The sequence below is a fragment of the Prionailurus viverrinus genome, chromosome B4, assembly GCF_022837055.1.
Source record: "Prionailurus viverrinus isolate Anna chromosome B4, UM_Priviv_1.0, whole genome shotgun sequence".
In the NCBI taxonomy this organism is placed as follows: domain Eukaryota; kingdom Metazoa; phylum Chordata; class Mammalia; order Carnivora; family Felidae; genus Prionailurus; species Prionailurus viverrinus.
The window spans coordinates 88,671,565-88,694,707 of record NC_062567.1 but is presented as its reverse complement, the minus strand read 5'-3'; the positions used below and the strand labels follow the sequence as shown (position 1 = coordinate 88,694,707).

Sequence of the window (23,143 nt, the reverse complement as noted above, 5' to 3'; positions counted from 1 at the left end):
CCTCATCTGATTATATAGTATATATAGTATATATAGTATATATATACTATATATATATACACATATATATGTAGTATATATAATATATAGTATATAGCATGTATATATATAGTATATATACTATATAGTATATATGTATACTATACATATATACTATATAGTATACATAGTATACTCTATATACATAGTATATATGTACTATACATATATAGTATATATAGTATGTATATTGTATAATATATATAGTATATATATAGAGTGTGTGTGTATATATATATATATGTTTAGTTGTTTAATGTTTATTTGTTTTTGAGAGAGAGAGACAAGAGCATGAGCAGGAGAAGGGCAGAGAGAGGGAGACACAGAATCCGAAGCAGGCTCCAGGCTCTGAGCTGTCAGCCCAGAGCCTGATGCGGGGCTCGAACCCACAAATCGTGAGATCATGACCTGAGCCGAAGTCTGATGCTTAAATGACTAAACCACCCACGTACCCCCGATTTTACATATTAAGAGGAGCTTTATATAATCTGAGAAATCTGAGGAGTTGGATTCATGATAAAGCCAAGAAAACTAAGCAAACAAAGACACCAAGACAACAGACGACTACAGGGAAAACATGTCCTATGAAAAGGCATGGTATGTGACATGACTTGTCTGTGAGTACTGTTTACATAGTCTGAGGAAAATATTGATCTTATGAAAAATTAAGAGAAAACTGTGTTGGAAGAATGGGGGGAGCCCACAGGACAAGCAACATATATGAGTGTGGTGTTGGTATAGAGCGGGAGAGAACGAACTCCCCATCTTTCATAATAGAAGGTAAATGACTAGCACTGAAACGTAATGAAATAGTAACAGTTGTATGATACTTACCAATAGAGCAACAGCCAAAAGTTGCACCTGGGGAAGTCGGAAGTAAAGGGCTGCTCTTGCAGAAATCTGACATGTATAATTTTGATATAAAAAGTAAAAAATAGAAATGCAGATTTTGAGAAGCAATAGAGTAGGTAGTGTCCTCTTGAGGATCAAGAATGTACGTCTGTGGGCAGCATGGAAATGTCGATCATTGTGATGTTATACAAACAGGTACTTGTGATTTAGGATAAAATTTCTAGGGACCTCCTCTTGTTGGATTGCGAAACAGCTGTCATTGCTGTCTCTTGTCAGCTGGATTGCGAAACAGCTGTCATTGCCTCTTTTGTCCTAGGCTTTCAGTTCTGCACATGTGACCAATTGATACTGAGATTTCAGGCACTTGTGAGAGCATTTTGGTTTTTTCAGAACTTTAATAACCATGTGTTACCCTTCTTTGCTAGGCCACACCCCTGACCCATTTAGTGTAACCTCCCCACCATATGATGTGCTTGTATGGCCTTCCCAGTTGGAATCACTTGGTGGAAAAGAGAGCTTCATGCCTAAGAACTTCATGAGATTTAACCGGCCCTGCCTCTCCTTGCTATCCAACTTCTCTAGGGTTTCATGGCCAGTGGCCAGAGCAGAGCTATCTAACTCAGAGTTGGTGTTCAATAAGTATGTTTTAAACAAATGATTCTGTGGAGATCTCCAATCAAATGTGAAGCACTGAGTGCTGGTGTATTCTCATTCAAAGGGTCACAAATTCCGAAGCCCTCAGGGGTGAGGCAAGTCAGTGAATGAGACCCATCCAAGTGAGGACAGTGACAAATGGGAAATTGAAGGCTCCATCCAAGGCAGGAGTTGGAACATGTCCAGTGTTGATAGATAATCATTAGAGTGAACGCTCACGTCCACTTGCTTATGCACTGGTCCAGTCGCTTTAATGTAAAAACTCAATCCTCATAAAAAAAACAAAAAACAAAAAAACCACTCTCTAGGTAAGTACTGTTATTATTCCTCATCACCATTTGGACATGAGAATACTAAGGTACCTAAAGACTATGTCCTCAACTGCACATGGCTAATAAGTGGTAAGGCCAGGATTTTGAACCCAAGCATCTGGCTGCCAACTCTTGGCTCTTAATCACTATACCATATTGCCTCCCTAATTTTTTTAAATTTTTTAAAATATTTATTTTTTTAAGTAATCTCTACACCCAACATTTGGCTCAAATGCATAACCCCGAGATCGAGAGTCACACGCTCTTCTGACTGAGCCTGCCAAGTGCTCTGCCTTCCTAATTTTTTAAAAGAAGTTACACATGAAATCTACTAACTTTTAAATGCTGGGAACTAATCTAGCTTTTTAAAGCATCACAAGGCAAGCAAAGGATGCTTGGTTTGTGACTTCTTCTCAAAGAGTGGAGAATTAAAACATGGTACAGTAAAACCTTGGTTTGTGAGCATAATTCATTCTGGAAACATGCTTGTAATCCAAAGCACTTGTATATCAAAGCGAATTTTCCCATAAGAAATAATGGAAACTCAGATGATTCGTTCCACAACCCCAAAATATTCATATAAAAATGACTACAATACTGTAATATAATACCAAATAGTAAAGAAAATACAAAATATAAAGAAAAACAAATTAACCTGCAATTACCTTTGAAAACCTTCGTGGCTGGTGTGAGGGGAGACAAGAGAGAGGAGGGTTATTGTGTAGGACGCCTTTCACTATCACTAACAGAATCATTGCTATCTGTTGGCTCAATGGGACCTTTTTCTTTCCATGCAACTTTAACAAGGAACCTATCCGATGACCTAGAATGAAGCAAAACATTCCTAAGCTTACTCTTGAATGGGAAAGTAAAGGACTGTCCATAGTTGCTTTGAAATGACAAAAAAATACACTCGTGCCAGTTGTGGGCACCTTCCAACGTTCTGAAAAATCACTGCTATCTGCCAAACACCACAGCCTGAGACCAAGCATCCGAGCATGGGAGGTGATCACTCATAATCCTGCAGCAAGAGAGAGAGAGAGAGAGAGAGAGAGAGAGAGAACCACCATTGGCTCACTTGCGATCACCTGACGTTCGGTGTCACATCCTACTCGAATTGTGAGACATCGCCCGTTTATCAAGTTAAAACGTATTAGAAATGTGTGCTCGTCTTGCAGAACACTCGCGGAACAAGTTACTCACAAACCAAGGTTTTACTATACTAGGGTGTGCAAACAATGACTGGGCTCCCAGAGCCACATTCATTTAATATGCCTGCTAGGCATGGTACTGACGGTGACAGGAGCTCGTACAGATTTGGACCCACTTCTGGGTTCGGCTTTATGACTCCAGTGAGCCTCTACCCTGATGAATTTTGCAAGCCTCAGCTATGGTCTTGGTTAAAAGAAAAAGAGAAGAATCTAGTAAACGTGAGAATGGCCACCATATGTGCCTACACACCATGATGACCTTCAAGCCTCTCTGCAAAGCTGTGTGGGTTTGTCCAGGAGGTCCCAGTGCTAGTTTCCTCTGCTGCAAAGATGACAGAGATGGGTTTGGTGTAGTTTGTTGTCTCCACTATTGTTTCATATCAGACCATTTCAGTGGAACATGGATTTTATTAAAAACCAAGGGAAACATTGAATGCTCTACGATGTTACTACAGCTCAGCAAAATACAGTGTAAATTCATTGGCAGATGCTAGAAAAGTTGTATTTTCTGGTGATAACAAAGTTTTTGTTTTTGTGCCCTATGCCCAAAACAATTTGCGGTTGTGAAATATGACATGTGTAAAAATGCTCAATGTTTCTATTTCTCTAGCGGAATTATATCAGATCATTGAGTGGAGGTTTAAATTATGAATTAATTGTAGTGAATAGAATGTTTTGCATACTTTGCTAGAAGCTAAGAATAATGATTGAATGAAGTCCCATTAACATTTACTATGGACTAATTTAGACAGCGGGTAAGGTATTGGTATATGTGTTTGCTTTTTTTTTCAATGTTGTGTTGAGATATTAAACCATCTGTTCCTGAGTATAAACATTTTCCTGGGATTCAGATGGGATTATGGGATATGATATGGTTCTATGATTATTATGGGGTGATCAGCCTGTTTATAATAAAATCTTACTTTAGGGGCCTTTTAATGATCCTTAAAAGGAAATCACAACATACTTCAAACTGGTAAAACCTCTTCTCTCGGAGGCGAATTGTTTTTTTTATAAATGTCGGTATGGGTTATTTTAATTATCAGTCTCCTACATTAAATGTAAACCTTCTAGATCAAGATGGTATTTTTGTACTTATGTGAGCTGTAGTTCATTTTCAGGATTAAATCTAAGGTAGTCTCATCAAATGGAAACATCCCTAAGAGAAGTTATAAAGCCCAAAACTGACCACTGTGCAGGATAATTGAATAATCTGTAAACTCGATAAAAGTTACATGTATATATTTAGAATATGCATATGTATAAACATGTAATTAAGTCACACCAAATATTTACTATTCTCAGTAAAACAAAATAGTCACATTCCAGAACATTTCAGAGCATTCTAGGTGTGAATGTGTGAGCAAAATTTTAAGATTTACTGTCTATCTAGCAAAAGATTTCCTTCTGAAAAAAAGAAGAACTTTAAATCAGTGAATCTCATCCACTTTCCAGCCCCATCCACTTGAGTAATATGGCATGGTCCCATAAAAAGTGCTGTCCCCTCACCAAAAAGAAGGGAAGGGAGAAGGGAGCACATGTGAATACCCCTCAGGGGAGCCCCCAGTTGTGTCTGATACTCTCCAGTTGGGGTGTTCACCTTTCACCTTTCTCTTGGGAATCACAGGTTGAAATAGACTTAAACCTGATGGGAAGTTCTGCAGTTGCTTTCTCAAACTGCAAATTTAAAATGACTTTGTTTTGGGACTCCTGGGTGGCTCAGTTGGTTAAGCGTCCCACTTTGGCTCAGGTCATGATCTCACGGGTCATGAGTTCAAGCCCTGTGTTGGGCTCTGTGCTCACAAGCTCAGAGCCTAGAGCCTGCAATGGATTCCATGTCTCCCTCTCTCTGCCCCTTCCCCAGCCCACACTCTGTCTCTCTCTCTCTGTCTCTCTCAAAAATAAACAGTAAAAAAAAATTTTTAATGGCTTGGCTTTTGTTTTTAAGTTTGTAAATACTTCAACACAAATATCTTTATATCAAGAAGGTGTAATGTGCACATTTTCTAATCAAACAGATTAGAGCAGCTTTGCTTTGCATACAAACTGTACCTGCATTAACCATTGCTACAAACTGGAAGTGTACAGTGTGGGTGAATCATGGGTATAAAGATGTGACTGTTCTAAATTCATTATTACAGCACCATCCAGCAGAAAACCAGGAGATCCCCTTGTCATATCAGATATCAAGAAAGGCAGTGTGGCACATAGGTAAGGAAAATGAATTTTCTGGTTCATTCCAAGGCATTTCTTTTTTTTTTCTTTTTTCTCTTTTTTAAGTAAACTCTATCCCCAATGTGGGGCTCGAACTCATGACCCCAAGATCAAGAGTCACATGCTCTAACGACTGAGGCAGCTGGGTGTAAGGCTTCCTTAATTAAAGTAGAAGTGACCCGGGGTGCCTGGGTGGCGCAGTCGGTTAAGCGTCCGACTTCAGCCAGGTCACGATCTCGCGGTCCGTGAGTTCGAGCCCCGCGTCAGGCTCTGGGCTGATGGCTCAGAGCTTGGAGCCTGTTTCCGATTCTGTGTCTCCCTCTCTCTCTGCCCCTCCCCTGTTCATGCTCTGTCTCTCTCTGTCCCAAAAAAAATAAATAAACGTTGAAAAAAAAAATTAAAAAAAAAAAAGTAGAAGCGACCCTTTCCACACCCAAGGTAGACCTTCCTAATGAATCATTTTCCAGACAGCCACTATTAATTGATTATATTCAACATTTCTCATGCAATGACTGTGTAGGTCTCCCACCTTATTTATTTATTTTTGTACCCACTGTAGACAATAATCACCTGAAAATATTTGTTAGGGTCCTTCCCGAATCTATCATAGGCTCTCCTTCACTGACTATCTTCATTTTCCAGCTAAGAAACTGGAAGTGGTCCTACTTGTGGTCCCAATTATAAAACACCCCACATAGAGATAATAGCTTGTGGGAGAGCTTTGCGAGATGCCCGAATGTCCTCCCTAGCCAAGCCAGATCCCTGAGCCTAGAACAATGTCCTATTTGGCCCATATACCATTAAACTCAGGGAGTCTCAAACTTTCAGTGTCACAGATCAAAATATTTTTAAATGTTTGGGAATACTTATATAAGACTTAACTTTCTATTGTCCAATTAAGACTTTAAAAAAAAAAAAAAAAGAAACCCTGCTATTATCACAGTCATTTCATTAAATAAATACTCTGATGCTCAAAAAGCAGGAAGGACATTGTATGGGTTTAGGTATATCGGGATAGGCTCAGATGCCATGACAGGGAGGCTCATAAACAGACTGGGTCAGACAAGACTGCACTGCATCTCATGTGACAGCTGGGAGGCAGGCAGGCAGTGCAGGACTAGGGCAGCAGTCCTGCCATCCTCACCAGCTTGCTCCCGTCATTGCGGTTTTCTAGCCATGAAAGGGAAGTGAGAGTGGTGTCGAGGGAGTCTGGGACATGCGTCTTCAAGGAGCGGCCCAGAAGAAGAGAGAGGAAATTAGATGCAGGAAAGCAGTTAGCAATCTCTGCCACAGACATAATGCATGAAAGATAGTCCTTCCCAAAACATAACCTTCCTTACAAATATGTATGTGGGTGCATATATGCACAAACACGTATCCATTCTCATTATTTTTCTTATTTCATGATGGACCTTAAATAGTTTCAACAGACCTGCAGAGGTCCATGGCCAGTGTGAGACTCTCAGTGGCCACCTCGCAGATAGGTAGCATCAGGTTCACCCTTTCTCCCTATGGCAGCCACAGTGTGTTTCCCGGGACAGGTGGAAAGGGCAGGGACACCAAGACTCTGACATCCACTAAGTCTCGCCCACCATCTCTCAGCCCTCTCCTAGTACCTGGAATTGCCCAGGAAGAAAAAGAGTGCACCGATGCGGAGAAGCATGAGGACTCCCAGTGTCTGTAAACCCTGCCCCTTCACCTCCCTTCCTGGGAAACTTAGAATTCCTGAGTGAAGCTTATATAGCTGTCCTCGATGACTTGAAGAAACCACTTAAAAAAAAATGTTTTTAGGGGCGCCTGGGTGGCGCAGTCGGCTAAGCGTCCGACTTCAGCCAGGTCACGATCTCGCGGTCCGTGAGTTCGAGCCCCGCGTCGGGCTCTGGGCTGATGGCTCAGAACCTGGAGCCTGTTTCCGATTCTGTGTCTCCCTCTCTCTCTGCCCCTCCCCCGTTCATGCTCTGTCTCTCTCTGTCCCAAAAATAAATAAACGTTTAAAAAAAAATTAAAAAAAAAAATGTTTTTAATACTCTGAAATTTGGTGTCATGGCAGCCATCCAAAACAAGACTGGGAAAAAAGGGATTTGTTCGTAAGATGCAATTTAAAAATAGCTGGAGGACGTCTTTCCCTCTCAAGACTGCCATTACTGCCACACTCTTCTTAATGCCTCTTAAATGACCAGGGTAAGTGCTCATTCATCATGTGTCGCTGTGCATTTACTAACAGGACTGGCACCCTGGAACTGGGGGATAAATTACTTGCGATAGATAACATCCGGCTGGACAACTGTTCTATGGAAGATGCGGTTCAGATCCTCCAGCAATGTGAAGACTTGGTGAAGCTCAAAATCCGCAAAGATGAAGATAATTCAGGTATTGATAGCCTTCTTAGTTACAACTGACTTCTCTAACTGCCCGTCTGTCACAAAAGATATGACATCTTGATGTTTTACATGCGACAGCTGGCTAGTGACTTTGCAGCAGAGTCTTACATAGTTAAAGGGGTCTTTACATTGTGTGTTAAGAGGGTACTATGAATTTTCAATAGGGGTGCTTTTAAATTGTACAGTTAAGATTTTTATTATACAACATTATTGCAGCTGTATCAAAGCAATGTTTAAAAATGAAAACTAAAGCATCACCCAACACTACCCTAACACAATGGAACTAGTCATTTTCTAGTTGATATTTGTATTACATAATCAGTGTGTGTTACACCTTCATAAGCACATTACCCACTTTTCAAACACTTAATATCTACCATTGTCTGTCTATAATTTATTTATCATTTTTCTCTTCTTACTTAGATGGCTTCCAGTTATTGTAGATAGTACAATCACAGACATCTTTACGTATGGATATCTTTACTCAACTCTTCTTCTTCTTTTGAATTATTCCCTTAGGAAATATTTTTAGAAGCAGAACTGCTGAGTAAGAGTAAAAAGGAACTTCTCATGATTCCTGATGAGTCTTGTATCATATTGTTTTCTTTTTTTTCTTTAATTATTTTTAATTCTCAAGTTACTTAACATACAGTGTAGTCTTGGCTTCAAGAGTAGAACCCAGTGATTCATCTCTTACATATAACACCCAGTGTTCATCTCAACAAGCACCCTCCTTATTGCCCATCACCCACTTACCCCACCCCACCCCACCCCCAACAACCCTCAGTTTGTTCTCTGTATTTAAGAATCTCTTATAAGGTCGCATGGGTGGCTCAGTCAGTTAAGCATCAGACTTCGGCTCAGGTCATGATCTCACAGTTCATGGACTCGAGCTCCACGTCGGGGTCTGTGCTGACAGCTCAGAGCCTGGAGCCTGCTTTGGATTCTGTGTCTCCCTCTCTCACTGCCCCCCCCCCCCCCCTCGCACTCTGTCTCTGTCTCCAAAGAATAAAAATAAAACATTTAAAAATTTTTTTTCCATGAGGTAGAGACTTAAAAAAAAGTAGAGTCTCTTATGGTTTGCCTCCCTCTCTGTTTCTATCTTATTTTTCCCTTCCTTCCCCTATGATCATCTGTTAAGTTTCTCAAATTCCACATATGAGTGAAACCATGTATCTTTCACTATAGAAAGCTTATGAAAGACATTGAAGAAAACACAAAGAAATGGAAAAATTTTCCATGCTCATGGATTGGAAGTATCCTGCTGTTTTCTAAAAGGGCTGTATTCATTGGTAGTGTTTCCAGTAATGGAGGAACACAATGGGACAGGGCGTCTCAAACTTTAAGGGCCTCAGAATCACCTGAAGAGCTTGTTAGAACACAGTTCCTGGATATTACACCCAGATGAGGCCCGAGACTCTGCATTTCTAGAAGCCTTCCTACTGTGGTCCAAGGAACACAATCTGAGCAGCAGTAGAGGCTCTTTTATCTGATTATGATAAGAACCTAGAGGTGATTGAAAAAAGCCCATAATTGAATGACGCAGTTAATGTGGGGAATTAACAGAAAATGATAGCTATGGATAGCATAAACATTTAACTTAAAATTTTACCAATCTCAGGGGTGAAGCCAACTTCTTTGCTATGAATATCATTCTGTTGATCACAGTTACAAGTCTTTTTACTTGTTTGGATTCCTAAACCATACATATAATATATAGCTCATGATCTCCAGTTTTGTTTTTGTTTTAATATAGTGAAAATTTAAAGAATTTAATCTGAATGTTTACTCCATTTAGATTTTTTTTTTTAATTTTTTTTTTCAACGTTTATTTATTTTTGGGACAGAGAGAGACAGAGCATGAACGGGGGAGGGGCAGAGAGAGAGGGAGACACAGAATCGGAAACAGGCTCCAGGCTCTGAGCCATCAGCCCAGAGCCTGACGCGGGGCTCGAACTCCCGGACCGCGAGATCGTGACCTGGCTGAAGTTGGACGCTCAACCGACTGCGCCACCCAGGCGCCCCCATTTAGATTTTTTACTTGCCCAATATTTTCAAGTTTTTCTTCTACAGAATTAACAGTAGATTTTTGCCTAGCGACCTCCCTTATTGAATCTTTCCAAAGAATTTGATTTTGTTTTCATAGAACCACTGTACTCATGTTTCATAGGTTATGTGAGATTCATCAGATTACATAGTTACAAAAACTAGTAAAACTAACATCAGCAAGCTTGGGAATAAACAAAATTGACTAAATTTTTAAGCTTACAACACAATTGTTAGCAGGAACAGAGGTTCACAGAGGTACTAGAGAGAGAGACCTATTACATTAGAGCATTCGATGGCATTGTAAGGTACATTTTAGGGGCACCTGGGTGGCTCAGTCTTAAGCCTCCAACTTCAGCTCAGGTCATGATCTCGCAGTCTGTGAGTTCGAGCCCCGTGTCAGGCTCTGTGCTGACGGCTCAGAGCCTGGAGCCTGCTTTGGATTCTGTGTCTCCCTCTCTCTCTGCCCTTCTGCCACTCATGCTCTGTCTCTGTCTCTGTCTCTCTCTCTCTCCCTCAAAAAATAAATAAACATTCAAAAAATTCAAAAAAAAAAGAAAGGTACATTTTACAAAGAGGATGGAGAATCAGTTAATCTAGTAATGGTTACAGAGAGAGTGGTTAAGAGAGCTTCGTTCCAACCAAAGACAAGTTATTGTCAGTGCTCTAGAATCTTCTATAATTAAGCCATCTAGATCTAGAGTTTGTGGTCTGGTAGGTGCATCCATCAGCAGAGCTGGTAAGGATGATTGTATTCAAATATATTTTATAACCAACATTTAAAATTTTCCACTCATTATTTCTCAAGCAACTGATTTTCTGTACCAACGTTTGCATTCTTCTCTTTACAAGCATGCTTCAGTTGCACTTTCTTTGGGGGATTTATTTCCAAAAAGGATAAAGCCTCAAGCATCAGTCTGGGCTGTGTCCTAGTGAAGAGGCAACACTCTGTGGAGAAACCCATTTTGTATGATTTGCCAAGCTAAGCAGATCTCAGCCACCTTCCTTGCAGAGTAAAAAACCCAAGCCAGAGATGAATATGTATAGTGCTCACAGTTGGCGGTGTTCCCAGTTCCAACACCAGGCTGTGCAGACATGTCAGGCAGGAGGAGTTCCAGAAACAATAACTGAGCACTTGGAGAGTCAGGTCTTACTTTCAATTGCTTCTTTCCTTCAGTTCATCTTTCCCCCCTTTCCCCTTTCCCCCTACAATCCCTATGCCTAGTATTATGGTAATTATCATGCTTATTAAGTTTTTTTTTTATTTTTTTAGGAGGCTGTATTTTTATTTTATTTAATTTTTTAATTGTTTAAATTTATTTTTGAGAGAGATTGAAAGAGAGAGAGAGAGAACAAGCGGGGTAGGGACATAGAGAGAGGAAGACGCAGAATCCGAAGCAGGCTCCCTCCGGGCTCTGAGCTGTCAGCACAGAGCCCGACGTGGGGCTCTAACGCGTGAACTGCGAGATCAATTCTTGAGCTGAAGTCAGATGCTTAACTGACTGAGCCACCCAGGTGCACCAAGGAGGTCCTATTTTTAAAATTCTAAATCCTTCTGTTGAAAACCGTGCACCTACCCAAAATAAGACTGTAAGTATAGATGTGAGAGACATATTTACCCAAACCAGATTTTCTCGAATTGGCATATGAAAATATATACTCATTCAGACATGTTTTTATAACAGACCACTATTTGAAAATTACCATCTGATCATTGATTGGAAGAATTTAAGTGTTTCTATATCCTCTTCCAACATGAGGATATAAAGTACTGTATAACTTGAGTAGCTGACTACTCTTATTCAGAACAGAGCAAGGAGTGGGGGAGGAAATGATTCAAAATGAGTTAGTTCAAGGCAGACTGTGTGGTCCTAAAGAGCGCAATGCTTTAAGATCAGGCCTGAGTTTAAAGTCCAGTTCCACCACATTTGAGCTATGTGAGTTTGGGCAAGCTACTGAACCAATCTGAGATTCCGCTATATTTTCAGTAATGTACAGACAGCAATACTCGCCTTACGGAGCAGTTGTCACTTAGTAATAGAAATATTTACTGGCACAGTTGGTGTTCAATACATGGGGACTATTTTTATGGCTACTGCTTCCTAAAATGCCTTTCTCCACCTTTGTTCTTATCATTCAGCAAGATTTAAATGAATGGGAAGTAAGCATTAATCATAACAAGTCACTGATTTGGGAAGTTTGACGCTGTGCTTAATCTGAAATTAAACCGGTGATGTGAATTATTACCATCCTTGGTCTCAGTGTTTTAAAATGGCAATATTCAGCATATATTCTCCACTCCCTAAATGTTGTTCATATTCATGTTGGGCTTTCTGTACTCTGGGAGTCTTCCAGTGCTTTCCTTGACCCGGCCCCCTCAATCCTTGCTGCTGTCATCAATTGCAGAAAGTTTATAACCATACGTGATAGAACTTCTTTTCCTAAGCTAGCAATACTGCAGTTGGGTTTAATAGCTGTGGCTTCAAAATGTGGGCACGTCTTCCCGTTACACTAATTTTATTGCTCTGCCTTGTACCTTACCCAAGGAGATGTTAGAACTACTCTCAAAATTGTTAAAGTCTTTGTTTTCCATTCAATCATGCCATCGGCATGTATTTGATGTGTATGAGGTGTTAGGGTCAGCCAGTTCTTAGATTAAAAAAGACACAATCAGGCCGCCTGGGTGGGTCAGTTGGCTGGGTGTCCAACTTCGGCTCAGGTCATGATCTCACACTTCATGGGTTCAAGCTCCACGTCGGGCTCTGTGCTGACGTCTGGGAGCCTGGAGCCTGCTTCGGATTCTCCCTCTCTCTCTGCCCCTCCCCTGCTCATGCCCTGTCTCTCTCGGTCTCAAAAATAAATAAAACGTTAAAAAAAAAAAACACACACACACAATCCCTGCCCCCAAATCAGTCACCACCTTATATGAGACACAGAAGAAAATAATTGATAGTATGATGAATGGGCTAGGTGTAAGCACAAAATGTTAAGAGAATATGGAGGCATCCATTTGAGCCTGGGGAGCTCAAGGATTTCTAACCACTTTGGTCTTGAAAGGGTTTGGGAGGTGTTGTTAGAATTAACCAGAAGACAGTGAGCCAAAGCAGGAGATCAGAAAGCATGACACATCCTAGTAACAGATGTAGCCGGTGCACAAATTATGTGTAAGGACTCGGTAGTTGGCAAGTAGAAAGATATACTGAAGCCAGACCATTACAGTCCTAACCCATGTTAAGAAATTCAAACCTTACTCCAGAAGCCAATGGGAGCCATTAAAAGACTTAAAGCAGGGGAGTGAAGCCATAGTATTTGGTCAGTGATGACCCGGTTGCCATTGTTTAGTGAAGAATGGGGCACACTCAAGGGTCTGAATCAACTCTTGTTTCTAGTCCAGCCTCGGGGAGCAAGAGAGTGAAATGACTAAGAGCTCTAGGCTAGCTTCACAACTGACAAGCTGGGAAATGGGAAAATTAAATTCTCTGAGCATCCGTTTCTTCATCTGTACATGTCCATTTAATGCCTATTTCACATGGCTGTTTTCAAGCATCCAAGGAGGTGATACATGTAAGCGTGCAGCAGTGATGTGTGGTGCCTACTAGGGCTCAATGAATCCTAACTACCAGCTGCCAGTATTAGGATGCTTTTACGTTAATCTTAGCTTTATTTTACGATGTCCAAATCTTTTGGAACCCTTGGAATTGTAGGGATTTGCCTCCCTCCCTCCCCGCGATGTTCAGTGACCATCCTGCCTTCAGGAGTTTTGTGTTTGTCATCTTTCATTACCACAGGAGGATAAGCCAAGTAGAGCCAGATGGCTCTTGCCTGGGTCCAAGGCTCCAAAACAAGGGCTGTTACCCAATCCTTAGGTCCCCAAAGATGCAAATAACCCTCTTGAAATAAAATCTATTGTCTTTTTTTGATTGTGTCTAGATCCAATGTAAATGAAGAGAGGGAGAGTGGCTAGCCGAGAAGCAGCCCTGAAGCAAAACAGTTGAGAATTTGGGGACTTGAAGGAAGAAATAGGTGGAGACTTGCAAATGTGTGTCAAATAATTCCTAAGGGCCTGTGTGCTCTGTATTACTGCCTTTGTGCCAATCAAATATATAGCTGTTAGCGATTTCTCTCTTGATCTGCAGATCAAGAGACCTCTCTTATAATATAGAGCATGTTTTTAGAGACCATAAATGCAATATTTTACCTCCATGGGCTCTAATTTATATAGAGAAACATTTCCAGGCTACAATTTGTCCCATCAAAAGCAAATTACCTGTATGCCTTTCCAAACAGAGCCTTGTGCACAGATAGCTTTAGTACCAGTGAAATCTGCCCTTCAAAGATTTGAGCTTTCTTTTTTTTTTTTCAGTAATTTCCCCTAGCTTTTCTCCCCTTCAAATCTAGACTGAAGTAGCAGAAAGTCCCCATTACAAGCAAGCAAGAATGATCCTTGCCGCGCTAGGAGCGGTGGTTAAGGGGTGGTTTTGGCAAAAGACTGGCTTCAAGAAAGAACCTATAATAGATTTTTAAAAAGGGGGGCAGGGGGAGGGGTATCTTCCCTTTTTTCATGCTTGATCTCAGAGTAATGGTTTTATTTTTTTAAATATTTATTTATTTGGGGGAGAGTGCAAGCAGGAGAGAAGTAGAGGGGACAGAGGATCCAAAGTGGGCTCTTCGCTGACAGGCTTACATCAGAGAGTGCAATGTGGGGCTTGAATTCATGACCTGAGCCAAAGTGTGATGCTCAACTGACTAAGCCACCCAGGCGCCCCTCATAGTAATGGTTCTCAAACTCTAGTCAGAATCACCTAGAAGTCTTGTTAAAACACAGATGACTGGGGGCGCCTGGGTGGCGCAGTCAGTTAAGCGTCCGACTTCAGCCAGGTCACGATCTCGCGGTCCGTGAGTTCGAGCCCCGCGTCAGGCTCTGGGCTGATGGCTCAGAGCCTGGAGCCTGTTTCCAATTCTGTGTCTCCCTCTCTCTCTGCCCCTCCCCCGTTCATGCTCTGTCTCTCTCTGTCCCAAAAATAAAATAAAAACATTGAAAAAAAAATTTTTTTAAAAAACACAGATGACTGGGTTCCTCCCCCAGACTTGGGGATTCCTATATGTCTGAGGTGAAGAGAATGTGTATTTACAACAAGTTCTTAGATAATGCTGAAGTTCCTAGTCCTCAGACTACACTTTGAGAAGCACAGTCACAAAGCGTAATGTGGAGATGTGTATGTATGTATATATGTATATGTATATGTATATATTATATATACATATATAATTATCATAAAAGAAATTCAAATTCTCCTCTCTGACACTGAGCAACTCCTTGGAGCTCCGTTGGTACACTATTTAGTGGCCAGATAAAATGACCACACAAGAGTAGGAAGCTGTAAGGGGTGTTGTTCTAAATGGCTTATTTTCTCAGTCCTGTCCTCCAAGAAACATAGCCATACTCCGTGAAATGAATTCTGTCGCTTTTAGTTGAAGTGAACTTTGATTGACCTGTACGTTTATGCATTCCAAGGGCTCTCTCCCAAATCCAGGCCCCCCGTGTGGTCACAGAAGCAGCTGCCATTATGGATTCAAGCCGGATAGTGTTCATTTGGTTAAATAGTCAACACTCAAGACGCCCGAAAATAACATTGTAGATAAGTAACGCTGCAATTTTGCATCTGTTCTGTGGTCCCATTAATTTTCTTAACTAGAGCCGAGCAGAACAAACAAGTAGGCCGGCCCCCTTTCATGTCTTTCGCTAATAGTCGTAAACCTTCTGTTGCGATATAAAAGCTTCTTATAATATCATTAACATCTGTTTGGGCTCACTTTGAAACTTACTGGCGATCCTGCATTTTTGTCTTCTCAGAAAGTTTTTGTTCTGGCTAAACACTCCCGTTGCTCCTTTCTAAGCTGGAGCAGCCTCAAGGAGAGAGGGTCTTGGAATGCTTCCACCTCCAAAATGGCCTGAGCATGAATGGCGGTTATCACCCTCCTAAGCTGTAGGACCTTACAACTGCCAGTCGGGCGAAAGCCCGAGAAGACAGATGGAGTGGGAAGTGTAGCCTGAAGCTGACTCAGACACTCTCAGCGCTGTGGAGGGAGGATGCTCTAGGTTTGCTGGTCCCCACGGTGGCAGCCCGGGTCTTACTGTCACTCTTTGAGTGAGCCATAGTTGGGTTTACATCACCTTGCGGAAGAAAACTAGACCTCAGAGTCGCCGGGACAGTGACTCACGAGGCTCTCTGAGAGACTGCGTCCCTCGGAACTGTGACTCAGGCTAACAACATCCACTTATCCTCTCGCTCATTTGTCCAGCCGTTTACCAAAGTCCCCGGGGGTGCCAGACATCGTTCTGGGGACATGAAGACAACATGTCTATTTTCAAGGTGATCCTATTCGAATGGCGGAGACAAGTAGAGAAATCATTCAAACATAGAGTGAAAAGTATATACTAGAACATGCATGCATTCTTTTTTTTTTTTTTTTTTTTTTCAACATTTATTTATTTTTGGGACAGAGAGAGACAGAGCATGAACGGGGGAGGGGCAGAGAGAGAGGGAGACACAGAATCGGAAACAGGCTCCAGGCTCTGAGCCATCAGCCCAGAGCCTGACGCGGGGCTCGAACTCACGGACCGCGAGATCGTGACCTGGCTGAAGTCGGACGCTTAACCGACTGCGCCACCCAGGTGCCCCAAACATGCATGCATTCTTGATGGGGGCAAATATTGGTTCTCAGGGAGCAAAGAATCTTAGACGTTATATTAGAATGGTTTGTGGCCCTTCAAAGCCTAACCTTACCTGACTGAATCCATTCTTCAGATTTAATTTCTCTTGTTACAGAGAATTTAAATTGAATTGAATGTTTCTCCTTGAGGAGGGGAACAAGAATGAAGAGGAGTTGAGAACACTGGTAGAATACACAGGAGCTATGGGATCCCCTGGAAAAGCTGCTGGCCCCGGCCCGGTAACCAGGAAGGCTTCCTGAAAGACGAGACCCTGAGCCAAGTCTCAAAGGAAGGGTAGAAATTCTCCGGAGAAAGAAAGGCATTTGTGCGTAGGGAGTAACACATGCCAGGTTGAAGATGTTAGAAAAGCACTTTTCTAACTACGCTTTAAGGAGCTACGGCTGGTTCAGTGAGGAGAGAAGTTAGGAGATGGGACTGTGGTGGGAGAGGGGGCATGACCCTCTGGGGACTCAGAGGCTCCAGCTCAGCTCATACAAAGTGGTTGTATTTTATTCTCAAAAGAACTGAGGAACTACAGGAAAGCTTCAAGTAAGACAGTAACATATTCAGATTTATGCCTTAAAAATATTCTGGGAAGAAAAGAGGAGAAATTGTCTATTGGCAGCACTGGTGAAAATAGATGTGGGGGAGGGGCAAAGGCAGGAGCCCAACCAGGAAAACAATTTAGGAAGAAACTGAAAAAACAGGGCAGAGCTGAGGTGGGGGCCTCTTCTAGAGCGAGTGTCGGTGGGAAGTTCTGGGAACGTCGCCTGGTGGACAGATGGCTCATAAGGGTCTGGATGAGACAGTGTGTGTGCAGCCACCACCGTCTGTGAAAGTAAGGAAGCCAGACTAATTAAATAATCGTTTACTCAAGGCATCCATGAGTGTTTTCTAAGGAAATTTCTATCTTTTTTTTTTAAGTTTGTTTAAGTAACCTCTACACCTGAGGTAGGACTGGAACTCGGGACTCTGAGATCAAGAGTCGCATGCTCCTCCAACTGAGCCACCCAGATGTCCCGATATTTTTACAGTTTTCGGGCGTCTGGGTGGCTCAGTCGGTTAAGCATCCGACTTAGGCTCAGGTCATGATCTCGCGGTTCGTGAGTTCGAGCCCCGCATCCGGCTCTGTGCTGACCGCTCGGAGCCTGGAGCCTGCTTCGGATTCTGTGTCTCCCTCTCTCTCTGCCCCTCCCCTGCTCCCGCTCTGTCTCTCTCGCTCTGAAAGATAAACATAAAAATATTTTTAAATAAATAAATAATAAAACCAATTTTATTACAAAAACTTCAAATGTATTTTTTAAATGGAGAAGAATGGTGGCATGGACCATCCAACACCACCAAGCATCATGGACCATCCAACACCACCAAGCATCATGGACCATCCAACACCACCAAGCATCATGGACCATCCAACACCACCAAGCATCATGGACCATCCAACACCACCAAGCATCAACAACTGTTAACTTAGGATCAATCTTGCTATACGGCTCCACTCTGATCCTAATTTCCCCGCTCCACCCACACACTGAATTACATTGAACAAATTCTAGACACCTATCACCCCACCTTATAAATACTCTTTTTTTTTAAATTTTTTTTTTAACGTTTTTATTTACTTTTGGGACAGAGAGAGACAGTGCATGAACGGGGGAGGGGCAGAGAGAGGGAGACACAGAATCGGAAACAGGCTCCAGGCTCTGAGCCATCAGCCCAGAGCCCGACGCGGGGCTTGAACTCACGGACCGTGAGATCATGACCTGTTTGAAGTCGGACGCTTAACCGACTGCGCCACCCAGGCGCCCCTTAAATACTCTTAATGTATCTACAAATGATGTTCTTTTAAAGGATTTCTAAAAGATGTAGCTCCATATCATCACAGTTTAAAATATTAGCAATAATTCCTAATATCATCCAATATTCATTCAGTGTGCCATTTCCTTGATTTACGTGTGTGTGTGTGTGTGTGTGTGTATCATTAGTTATGTAGGTAGAGATAGATAGATAAACTGATAGATTGATTTAAAAAAAAAAAAAAAACAGGGGCGCCTGGGTGGCTCGGTCGGTTAAGCGTCCGACTTCGGCTCAGGTCGTGATCTCACGGTCCGTGAGTTCGAGCCCCGCGTCCGGCTCTGTGCTGGCAGCTCGGAGCCTGGAGCCTGCTTCGGATTCTGTGTCTCCCTCTCTCTCTGACCCTCCCCCGTTCATGCTCTGTCCTCTCTCTGTCTCAAAAATAAACATTTACAAAAATTTTTTTTAATGAAAAAAACAGTTGGTTTTAATTTGGTACAAAAAACCTACTCATTGTTTTTGGTTGAAGTGTCTCTTAAATATTCCCTTTCTGGTCTTTGTTCCTGACAATTTACTTAATGAAGAATTCAGAAATAAGCTTCTATTTCTGTCGTAATCTAACATAGCCTCACTTCTTCCTGTTTCCATCCCAACGTGACAGATAACAGGAGTGTGTCCTTCCTCACTAAAATACTGCCGTTTTTTTAATTGGCATCCCCATCACAATGTAAACTCATCGAGTGCCTTAAGAATTGACGGCTTGTTATTGTGAGGCCTCAGCTGCCTACGTTAAAAATGTCCCTACATAAAGTGGCCTGTCTTAAACCCATTCACTCTATTCTGGTGTTATTTTGCCATCTTTGTGATGCAAGTTGCAAAACTGTCAAAAACAAAAAACAAAAAACACAAAAACAACAACAACAAAAACCACCCAGGGCACTCACTCTGGATCGCCTAAAGAAGAAGTGAAATAGAACCAGCTTTTCCACCTTTTCCCAGCTAGTGGGACTGCACCCAAGCCCAGCTTCCTATAGACCAGTGGTTATTTTCATCTGGGCTGAAGTTTTAACTGAAACTTCCCACAGGTTGCTGGGTTCCGGTACTGGACAGCTGTCATTTCCCACAACTCCCATTAAGCACCGGTGGCCAAGTCCAGACTATTTGGTGTCCATTGACAAAGCGGTGTTCCTGCTTGCCCTATAAGGCAGAACAATAAGGGTCAGGGTCTTTCCACCGGCATAAACACCCGCACTGAATGACCAGTAGAGTGAGTGCCCCGGGGGTGACTACTATTTAATAATGCCAAGGTCTACTAATCAAATGACTCACCTAGAATCCTATCCAGAATATAGTTGGTAGCACAATCTACGAAGTACATGTAATCTATCCAATAATACCCTGTTCCTTTATGTCAAAGCCAGCTCTGGAGGATGATGACGTATCATGGTGTCGAAAATTTAGACTTTTGACCTCTGCCTCCACACGGTACTGTATCCTCCTGCTTCCTTCAGCAGCTCCCTAGCACATGATCACCACCTTGTTGGCCACTTGGGTAGAAGCCTGTAAGTAGTTTGTGAGCCGTCAAACTAAAGCTCTTGACACTGGATGTGGAGGCTTCTTGTCTGCCAGTACAGATTTGAGTGTAATATTGGATATTTTTATATCGTAAGAGGTTGATTTAAGCATTGCCGTGTGTGGTAGACGGTCTTGAATTCTCTGTGCATGGAGCTTATTAGGAGTAGAGTACTGAGGAAGTGGGGGGGATGGGTACATTCCAGAAGTTGCAGTCTATGGCAAGAATGAAGTAAACGCTGGCAGGAGAGAACATATCACTTCCTACGCTACTCTACAGACCTTTCATTTTATGCTCATTGTAATTGTTCACTGTACACACAGATAATTGAATCGTTCATTGAGGCTCTTCTTTTCCTCCTTATTTCAGGGTTTCATGTCATAAATGAACAGCTGCTCCTTGCAGAAATGTGACTGTGGTAATGCTTAACTAGGATACAGTCTGACTGTAAAACTGACTGTGTTAAAGTAGCTCCGGGACCATTTCACTGTATCCTTGGGTACAGAAATGAAACAGCTCCTTAGCCATTGGCGGCTCTGGGGCACAAGGAGAAGAATGAGAAATGCCCAAGGACTTGAAGCATGTCACAAGCAAAGAAAAACACTTTGAAATCTGAGACTGCATATTTGTAACCCTGACGCACTGAAAACCCCCAACAATGTTAAAGGTGTCCCGTGACATCTTGCAGGCCAGTGCTGTGGGAAGACCACACTGACAGAGGATTTCCTTCATACTAATGTTAAATAGTGAAAGTTGTTTAAGACCGTGGCAGCCTGGGATATGCTCCCGAAACGTGATTTGCATGGCTCTTAATCTCTAGAACAGAGGAGAGAGAACCATTCAAACCACGACTTTAATACCTGTGAATTTATCCGTAGGATTGACGTTTCGAGATACAATCAGTGGAATGGCGTGTAAGGGATTTTAGATTTCTAAGGCACCTCGTCCGAGCCCCGCTTGGCCATGTATATGCTAACGTTTGCTCCAACCCTGAGTAAAATGTTCTCATATTGGAAGTTAGCTTGCTTGGAAAGGCCTGGAAATAGGAGTGGCCTGGCCGGGTCTCTGTCACTGCATGACTCTCTCTCTCCTGCTTCAGTTCCTCCTCAGCCCTTCGCTCATGCCTCAGGTATTTGTGGCACACAACTTCTGGGCAAGCCCTGTATTGGGTATGGACACCGTCCAAAGGGCCTGCGGTGCCAGCTCGGTGGCTCACTCACTGATTTCAAACACAGGTCATTAGGCAGTGAACCCCTTCCCGGACACTAAGGTAACCACATCCCTGTATTAGAATGTGATATATCCTAAGGAGATTCTACTTCCCCAAATAATGATTTCCTGAGACGTAATGTTTTCACGATGACATTTCGAGTTTCTTATTTTGTGCATGAATATATGTGTCTTCTTGCTTCGCCTTTTCCAAAGAAACCAATTATGACTCCTTGGCGTTTATTGCAGATGAGCAAGAAAGTTCCGGAGCAATTATTTACACTGTGGAGCTTAAGCGCTATGGGGGGCCCCTTGGCATCACAATTTCAGGAACTGAAGAGCCGTTTGATCCTATAATCATTTCAAGCCTCACTAAAGGGGGATTAGCTGAAAGGTAAAACTTCAAGAAAATGCTACAGTTACCTGTGTCTGAGATGGGTTGCTGTCCTCACAGCCGCATAGAAGTATGCTCCCCTCTCCTGCTTGGTTACCTGTTGACTTTTTCAGATCCGCACAAAGAATTGATTTTAGAGCTTGAGAACTCTCAGGCAGAGCTCCGACTTGACTTTGAGGGGCATCTTACAGGCAGTAACAGATATCATGGGCTTAGCCTTGATATTACTCTCCGGAAATGTGTACACTTGACCACAGTCGACTGGAGGTGGGTTTATATTGTGTCCATTTTGAGAGGAGACTGAAGTTCAGGGAGGTTAAAAGGCTTGTCCAGTTCAATTCTGCAAACATTTACTGAGGCTCTGGTACCTGACAGGTACTGGGTTTGGCCGCTGTGTTTTCCAGAGAGGATGACACAGGCTTTGTCTTCAAAGATTTGGGGAAACAAAGTGTAGTGACCCATCTTCGTAATGTCTTATAACTTAGAAGGTCCATCTGCTGCGTTGGCAATGATGCACACACACACCCAACCCCCGCTAAACTGCTTTTCTTTCTGAGACGTGATATGGTGCATCTTCCAAACCCCATAACCAGATCTTTCCTCTGGTAGGCTTGCTCAGGGAAGCACACACGTCATTCATGCCGACACAAATAATGGTTTGCAGAGTAGAGATGCAGCACTGCAGAATTTTGGAGCTTCCAGGCACCTTGGAAGTCAGCTCCCCCAACATCTTCATCTGGGAGATGTGGGCACTGAGACAGCTCAGAAAGGTTCACCCTGTAGGAATGTCACAGTCCGATATTAACAGAGATGCCGGCGCTGTGGTATTCTTCAGATATTCTCTTTTCCTGGCTTCCCCTGCTAGAGAGACAGTCCCACATATCTCTGTTGGGAGACAACAAGAAAAGATTAATATTGCTCTGATTCAGCCACCTACCGGTCAAGTGTTCTATGGTTTACAACACCGATCTTTCATAAACTGGAGATCCTTTATGAATGAATTAAGTGATCTTTTTTTTTCCCCCTAAGAAAAAATTTCCTTGAGAGTAGATGCATCGGTCGACTCGTTAAGCGTGCTCTCATAACCTGCGTGACCGCATGTCACCTCTGTTACCCCAGTTGCTGCTGCCCAGTGCCCCAGAAGCAAGCTGTGGTCAGAACGCTCAGCCTCAAGCAGCCTGTGAGCTGGGCCACTTCCTTCCCTCAGCGTGCTTACAGTGAGCCAGTACAATAAGAGGCTAGCGCTTGGAGAGACTGAGTGTTTATACCATCCCTGAGCTTGAAAGCTTATGACCCTCCTCCTTCCCCACCCAGTGCTTCCAAAGATGGATATGGTGAACATCAGAATTATGAATTCCAACCTGCCTGCTCAGAACTGGGTGAGGACGGAAAGAGAAGAGAAAAGGCCAAAGGTTTATTAGTTCATCGATCAATAAATTTTCTTTATCCATCTTTCAAGCAGCAGGCTGAGCCCTTTACATGAGATTCCCCGTTTAATCCTCAGGGCTCCCCTGAGAGATGATTATCCCCATTATGCCCCCTGAGACGTGAGGAAACTGACACCCAGAGAGCTTAAATGAAGGTACCCGGGCCACACAACTGGGAAGTTTGGATTACAATGTAACATTAATTGATTCCTGAATGGAGCCTTTTCTATCCTTGGAATTACCAACAGAGGGACCCCGACGCACCAGGGTCTGGTGTAGGTCCCCACCTCTCTGAGCCTCACTTCCGGTGAGCTGCGGGAGTG

At 42.6% G+C, this 23,143-nt stretch overlaps 1 protein-coding gene across 9 annotated transcripts in view; it reads left to right on the top strand.

Annotated features, from left to right (window-relative positions):
• GRIP1 (glutamate receptor interacting protein 1) overlaps window positions 1-23,143 on the top strand; it is a 687,701-nt gene that overhangs the window by 621,561 nt on the left and 42,997 nt on the right. For 8 of the 9 annotated variants that reach the window (XM_047866742.1, XM_047866738.1, XM_047866739.1 and 5 more), the window contains 3 exons: window positions 5,209-5,278; window positions 7,506-7,651; window positions 21,249-21,393. In XM_047866742.1, the coding sequence (XP_047722698.1) occupies window positions 5,209-5,278; window positions 7,506-7,651; window positions 21,249-21,393 (361 nt within the window). The remainder of the gene's footprint in view (window positions 1-5,208; window positions 5,279-7,505; window positions 7,652-21,248; window positions 21,394-23,143) is intronic. The other variant, XM_047866743.1, reaches the window with a different exon arrangement.